General features: G+C 30.0%; 1 protein-coding gene across 1 annotated transcript; it reads left to right on the forward strand.

Annotated features, from left to right (window-relative positions):
- The first annotated feature begins 788 nt into the window (after positions 1-788).
- On the forward strand, positions 789-7,639 carry LOC100783380 (cucumisin). The gene is made up of 10 exons (XM_014766633.3): positions 789-1,149; positions 1,245-1,339; positions 1,693-1,784; positions 1,893-2,127; positions 2,767-3,286; positions 3,363-3,466; positions 3,890-4,111; positions 6,329-6,440; positions 6,533-6,746; positions 6,957-7,639. Exons 1-10 carry the CDS (start codon positions 1,066-1,068, stop codon positions 7,487-7,489), a joined length of 2,211 nt encoding a protein of 736 aa, XP_014622119.1. The 5' UTR covers positions 789-1,065; the 3' UTR covers positions 7,490-7,639.

A 7,639-nucleotide genomic window follows, 5' to 3' on the forward strand; every position in this document is an offset into this window, starting at 1 on the left:
TTAAAATGGATCCCAAATAAAAAATCGAAAAAAAATATTCTAGTAAAAGGCCTATTAAACTTTTATTTGAGGCAAAGATGAAGCCGAAATATTCTCCCAGCTGTCCCTTAAGTATAGCTAAAAGACAGAAGAGCAGCAGACTGTTACAACTCTCGACAAATAATAAATGCATTATTTCAAACAACATTTATAGCTTCAAAAAATAAAACAGAACAAGTTTTGATATGGATGTATCATAGTTTCATACTTTAATTATTATAAAGAGCAATGCTATGCTTTTTCTTTGGATATAAATATTTTTACTTTAAATAAATAAATAAATTTAATATTTTAATGTTTAAAAATATAAAAAGGTTTGCTATTCAAAAGATTTTTTTCTTTCCCGCAAAATACTCTTTCCATATGAAAAATAAAAATTATAAATATATACTTATTTTCTTTTCTATGATATTGCAAAATTCGAACCCTTTATTGAATTGGTCAAATCGATATTAATAAAAATAAAATATCATATCTTTATAACACTAAAAAATTAATGTAAAACATCATTTTATATGTTCTTAACATTCAATGTACACATAAAAAGTAAAAATTAAATATATCATAATACTTAGACGGATCGAATTGATCATTTTGATCTGGTTATAAAAACTATATATGCTTCTACCTCATTTTTATCTTTTTTCTCTTTTTTTATCACACATTTATTTATTACTTCTTCCCTGTCTTTTTTTCAGCTAAATACATCCCCATTTTTAGAGAGCACGGTTTATTACCACTTATAAAATTAAATATCCACGGGAGTTGATTTTTTTTTTTTATGGTTTTGAGTAAAATGGTAGACCTCCACCCAAAATGGGATGGAGGGAAGAAGGATAGAAAGAAATTAAAAAATATAAATAGAGAAAATAATAAATGGAATAAATAATAATATATCCTTATAATTAGTTACCCTTTTGGATTTTTGTAATATTCACGAGCCGATCTGTAAGTGGGTGGTTCATTTTTCCACCATAAATACTCTTTCTTTCTGCTAGGCATTTTGTTCTCATAGGAGTGGCAAATATGGTGTCTTTAAGGCCATGCCTTCTTTTCATTCTTCTCTGTATTGCCATGATTAATCTTGCGCATTCCAATAATGATCGGAAGGCAAATATATCCCCTCTCCCCCCATCTAGTAGCTTATTAAGACGATAATGGTGCTTTAATTTCAATTCCTCATTTAATCTCATTTCTGAATACAGGCCTACATTGTCTACATGGGTGATCATCCCAAGGGCATGGACTCCACTTCCATACCTTCTCTTCATACGGTCATGGCTCAAGAAGTCCTTGGCGGGTTTAATATATTTTCTACTATCTCAATTATAAGTAAAAAAATATATATATATATATAATTTACGTTTATTAACAAAAATAGTTAACTTTATTAAATAAAGAATATTTTAGAAAGAATTTCATTAAATAAGATATAAATAATTAAAAGTTACTTATTTGAGACCGAAATGTATGTGTTGTATTATTGTCTAATCTCATGTTTGTATTACACCTTTAATATCTTTGTTACTAAAAAAAAGTAATTAATTAATGCCAACCGCAGTAATGAATAATGTGAACTAGGTCTACATTTATTATTTTTGTTGCTTGCCTTAAGAGTACCATAGACTGATATCCAAATGTGCATGCATCCAGCGATTATAAACCAGAAGCTGTACTTCACAGCTACAAGAACTTTAATGCATTCGTCATGAAGTTAACTGAAGAGGAGGCAGAAAGAATGGCAGGTATTATAATTAATCTCCTTTCTAAACCACTATATGATTCTTAATTAATTTTCATTATGTTTATGAAAGATATATAAAGCATATAGTGTAACTTTGGAATTGCAACAGAAATGGACAACGTTTTCTCTGTTTTCCCAAACACCAAGTACCATCTTCACACAACAAGATCGTGGGACTTCATAGGCTTTCCCCAGAATGTTAATAGAGCAACTACAGAGAGTGACATAATTGTCGGAGTACTTGACACAGGAATTTGGCCGGAGTCTGAGAGCTTCAGTGACAGGGGATTTGGTCCTCCACCAAGCAAATGGAAAGGATCATGTCATAACTTTACCTGCAACAAGTAATCATTTTTGTGGGTTTAATACAGTGATGCATTACTTGTACTATCAACTAATAATAAATTATGTTTAATATAATTTTTAAAGTGATTATCATGAAAATATTAAATTAATAGCTAGGTTCTTAAATCATTTAGAAATTTCTAATTAACTCTCTTAATTTAAAATATTTCTAATTGAATCCTCGTTTTTTTTTTTAAATTTTTGTAATTAGATCCTATAGTTTGTGGTGACTTGAAATTGTTGAAAAATAATAATTTGTGATGATTAAAACAAATTATAGGATCAATGCTTGATTACAATTTTTTTAGTTTGAGATCCTAATTAAAAAAATTAAATAGTTCAGATATTTTTAAAAACAAATCTTAATGATTCGGAAAAAATAAAAAAAAAACAATCTATTTTTTACAAGTTGCATCGTACGTTACATCTGAAATGTCCGCAGATTAATTTAATCTTATAAAAATTAATAAAATTATCATATATTATGATTTATAATTGAAGCATAGAGTAAAATATCTCTAGACTTACACCGTGAGACGTGAGTATTATTTGTTAATACTTTTTATATATCATATAAATGGTTTTTCACTCTGTCAAAAGAGTAGATTCTTTATTAAAGTCAATAATTTTTTATGCAGCAAAATAATTGGCGCGAAGTACTATAATATTTTACAAAACTTTACCGAAGATGATATGATATCTCCTAGAGATACAAATGGTCATGGATCACACTGTGCATCCACAGTTGCTGGAAACTCAGTTAACTCTGTAAGTCTATTTGGCTTGGCCTCAGGGACATCCCGTGGAGGAGTTCCATCTGCCAGAATTGCTGTGTACAAAATATGTTGGAACAAAGGTTGTCAAGTAATCGACATGCTTGCAGCATTTGATGAAGCTATTGATGATGGCGTTGACATCATTTCTGCTTCACTCGAGTCACCTAGTATACAGCACTTTCCGTATTTCAAATCAGTATTCGATGTAGCAAGTTTCTATGCAATGAGAAAAGGTATCTTAACGTCACAAGCTGCGGGTAATTCGGGTCCGTCTCTTTACACCATGTCATATCATGCACCATGGTTACTTTCTGTGGCTGCTACCACTTTTGACAGAAAGATTGTTACCAAGGTGCAGTTGGGCAATGGGGTTGTTTATGAGGTATCATTTGTTTAATTGAATTGATCTTAACTCAAAGAAAGACTAAAGTTTGATGGATGAGTCTGCCTATGTACAGGGGGTTTCGATTAACACATTTGATCTTGAGAAAAAATTGTATCCACTGATTTACGCTGGAGATGTACCTAACATTGCTGGTGGACATAACAGCTCAACATCCAGGTATCAATAAGATAATGAATGAATTATATATTTTTAGTGTTACTTTCGGTCAAACCCACGAAGGTTCGGAGTTATAAGTGTATTTGGTGATTAAGAGAAAAGAAAAGGAGGAAAAAGTTGTCGACTCAAAGCTGTCAAAATAATAACAAATTAGCTACTAACATTAAGCTTTCAAAAAAAATAAAATTTGATCAAGGTCCCTTTAAAATAGATGGATTTGGAGCTCAATCTTTGAAAGACAGATTTACTTTGTCTTCTCTAAGAGTTCTTTATGTTTTTTAAAGTTGAAAAGATCTAAATCCATGTGCGTTTTTTAAAGTTTAAGGAGCAAATTCATTGATATAAAAGTAGAAAGACCTTAATCATATATCAAAAGGAATAAAAAATGGATTTGAATCTCATACATTATTGGTTATTTCTCAGGTATTGCATAGAAGACTCTCTGGATGCAGATTCAGTGAAGGGAAAGATTGTTTTGTGTGAAAGAATTCATGGGACTGAAAACGTGGGGTTTTTGTCTGGGGCAGCTGGTGTTATATTTGGACTGATTTACCCTCAAGATTTGCCCGAAGCATATGCCCTGCCTGAGTTGCTGATTACTCAGTGGGATCAAAGACTCATACATTCATACATAACTTCAATCAGGTATAAATCACATATATCATTGTTTCTTTTGGTAAAATAAATTTAAGCTACTCCAAGGAGTTTCTAGAATAGAGTAATATAAAGTCTAATTAATATATCACAATTTCAATTCGTCACTAATCTTTTTAGATAAAGTAAATGAAAGTTATTGTTAAGCATTTGACAAGTGTACTAAATGTTCAAGTAATAAAGTTTCAGAAGTTCGAGTATCGATTCCACAAGGATTTTGTGTTATACTTATCTTGGATACTTTTTAATTTATAAGGAAAAAATAATAAAAGAAAAGAGTAAAAGAAAGAATAGAAGACAATAATAGTAAATTATAAATAAAAAACAAAAGAATTAAAAGCAAAATAATCAAAGAGAGAATTCAATGGAATGTGAATGTTAGGACCTGGCATGCCTTGTTTGTCTAGGATGTATGAGTTTATGATTTTTTTTTATCAATTTAGGTGATTTTATTATACTCACATCTGTTCATTTACTTACCCTAATTCTTCACGATGCCAAGTCTATTTTATTTATCTATCTCCTGAATTTCTTTGCAAAGACTCAACAAATAAAATGCATGAAGTATGAATTCTAGATGTTTGCAAGAATGCATGGGCATAAAATAATTATTTTATGTCTAGCAATGACTTTCCTATGAAATCATTTCTTTTTGTTCTATTAGAAGTTACCATCTTCCGAGTGTTTAACCCCTAAAACTAATGCATGCATATTTTATTTAAATTTTATTTAGAAGTTATCCTTTCCCGGGTGTTTAACCCCTAAAAGAATATAAAAATGAATAATGCAAGATAAAAACAGAAAATATAATAAAATAGAAAAACCTGGAAAAGAATCATGTTACATTGATAAATATGAAGTATACCATACATCACTTGGTTTTTTAAACTTGTCAAGTCCTAACTAAGGGGTTAGCCTCTCATTGTCATAAGAGACTTTTACAGTTTGGGGGATTGAGGTGAATGGAAGAAAGTGATAGATAACTAATAACAAAGAAAGAGGATTTTTCCTAAGGGATAGACCCAGTGTGTGGGTTGTGTTTTCTTCTTGACTTGACTTTTTTTTTATAGTTGTTGGGGTGGACTTGGATTGAATACTAAAAATCTTCCTTATTAATATTTTCTCAATCTTTTTCTCGTTTAATCCATCATTTTTATATCTGTAAGTCATAAATAAAAAAATATCAAATCTTAATATTTAAACAAAAAATAATTGTTAAATAAATATTTTTAAAGATATTTTCAATATATTTTTATTATCAAAATAACTCATATTTTACCGTTATTAGTTATCCTTATATTTTTTAGTTTAAAAGTTCTTGCTGCTTTAGACTATTTTCTAACTTAGTTAAGAGTTTTTCTAAAAAGAAAATATGAACAAAGTAATAATACATCTAAGAGATGCTCGTTCTCTCAAACAAAGACTGCTAAAAGTTTGCGAAGTTAAGCAAGCTATTTGTCAGAATCTCTCATAACGTCGCCATCATAACAACTTGCCCGTTTTAAGAGTAATTCTCTTTACTTCCATGGATGCACAAAGAAACATTGCTATGTATCACCTTCCAAATTAGATCCTTTTAATAAATCCCATATTCCAAAACAAGTTGAAATAATTCCTTCAGTCATAACTTGACTTTTTTACATTTTGGTACAATTGATTAAAAGAATCTACATTGAAAAAAATGAAAGAACAAAGGTTAAAAAGTTTATTTACATCTGTTTGGAATACATGCACACTAGAATTGACATAGTGTAGTCAAGTTTGAGTAATTTGTATGTAGATTTAGGTTTAAATTTCATAGTTGTTATTGCTCACATAAAACATTATTTGAATGACAGAGTAAATAAATATAACTAAGTTTTTTAGATCGGAAGAAATATGATAAAGGGAAAAAAAACTTCTTAATTGATTAGATAAAAAATATAATTATATTAAACAACATTTTAAATTTTATCACATAATAAAACTTTAAATATATTTTTAAATATTTAAATTTAGAATAAATTTATTTTGGTCTCCTTAATTTAAAATTGATCTTTTTAGTTTTTATTATTAAAAAAAATTGTTTTAGTCCCTCTGTTTCAAATACAGTTGAAGATTTAACTCCATAACAAAATGATAGTATTGACTCAAAATCAAACTTTCATCAACTAAATTTTGAATCTATTGAATTTAACCTTTCTCGTTTATTGTTCTACCAATTACTAGAAATGCAACCGCTACAATATTTAAGAGCGAAGAAATAAACGACGGGCTAATCCCTTTCGTACCTTCATTCTCATCAAGAGGTCCAAATCCAATAACTGTAAATACTCTAAAGGTAACCTTAAATATAGTATATAGTATAATCCAGATCATTTAGTCATCTTGAATCTGTCAAAATCTAATTAGAAGTACTTATTGATATTGTAGCCTGATATCACTGCCCCGGGAGTTGAAGTTATAGCTGCATGGTCTCCACTCAACCCACTTTCAAGTGTCAAAGGTGACAAAAGAACTATACAGTATAATGTAATCTCTGGCACTTCAATGGCCTGTCCTCATGTTACTGCAGCAGCTGTATATATAAAATCATTTTACCCCAACTGGACTCCTGCTATGATCAAGTCTGCGTTGATGACCACAGGTAATCACTTCTCTAATTAGTAGTAATATATCTGTACCTTTGAGTGCATGCATTTAAAAAAACTAAAATTATATTTAAATTACTAATATAATTATTCTAAGATGAGTGTGTGTGATATCAATTACACACAGTGGGAGTTTCCTTATCATCCTTTATTTTTATCTAATTAGTCAACGAAACTTGACCATCTCTATTTCATTCTAACGACAGCTACTCCAATGAGTCCTACCCTTAATCCTGAAGCTGAATTTGCATATGGAGCGGGGCTAATTAATCCTGTTAAGGCCGTTAATCCTGGTTTAGTATATGATATTAGCGAAGCAGATTATATAAAGTTCTTGTGTGGAGAGGGTTATACAGATAAAGAACTTGAAGTATTCAGTCTTAATCATAGTAGTTGCAAAGGACAAGATAACAAGAGAGCGGTATATGAACTAAATCTCCCATCGTTTGCTCTTTTTGTAAACGGCTCAGATTTTACTCGTGCTTACCCTAGAACGGTTACAAATGTGGGATCAGTAACATCTACTTATAAAGCCAAAGTAATTGCTCCATCTTTGTTAAATATTCAAGTGAAACCCAGCACTCTTTCCTTCACTTCTATAGGGCAGAAAAAGTCATTTTGCGTCACAATTGAAGGGATAACTAATGTAGAAATAGTCTCTGCTTCTTTGATTTGGGATGATGGCAGTCATCAAGTTAGAAGTCCAATTGTAGTGTACGGGGTGTTACCAAATAGTTGATTGATATATCAAGTGCGTTAAACAAGATATATAAAATAAATGAAAATGAAAGTTGAGTGATGTTTGTAAGTCTACGAAGAAATGAATGCAGATAAGCTCATACCATGACCCTTTTTAATTTCTCTTATGAATAATAATATTATTAAATTT

Source organism: Glycine max, chromosome 14 (assembly GCF_000004515.6).
Source record: "Glycine max cultivar Williams 82 chromosome 14, Glycine_max_v4.0, whole genome shotgun sequence".
In the NCBI taxonomy this organism is placed as follows: Eukaryota; Viridiplantae; Streptophyta; class Magnoliopsida; order Fabales; family Fabaceae; genus Glycine; species Glycine max.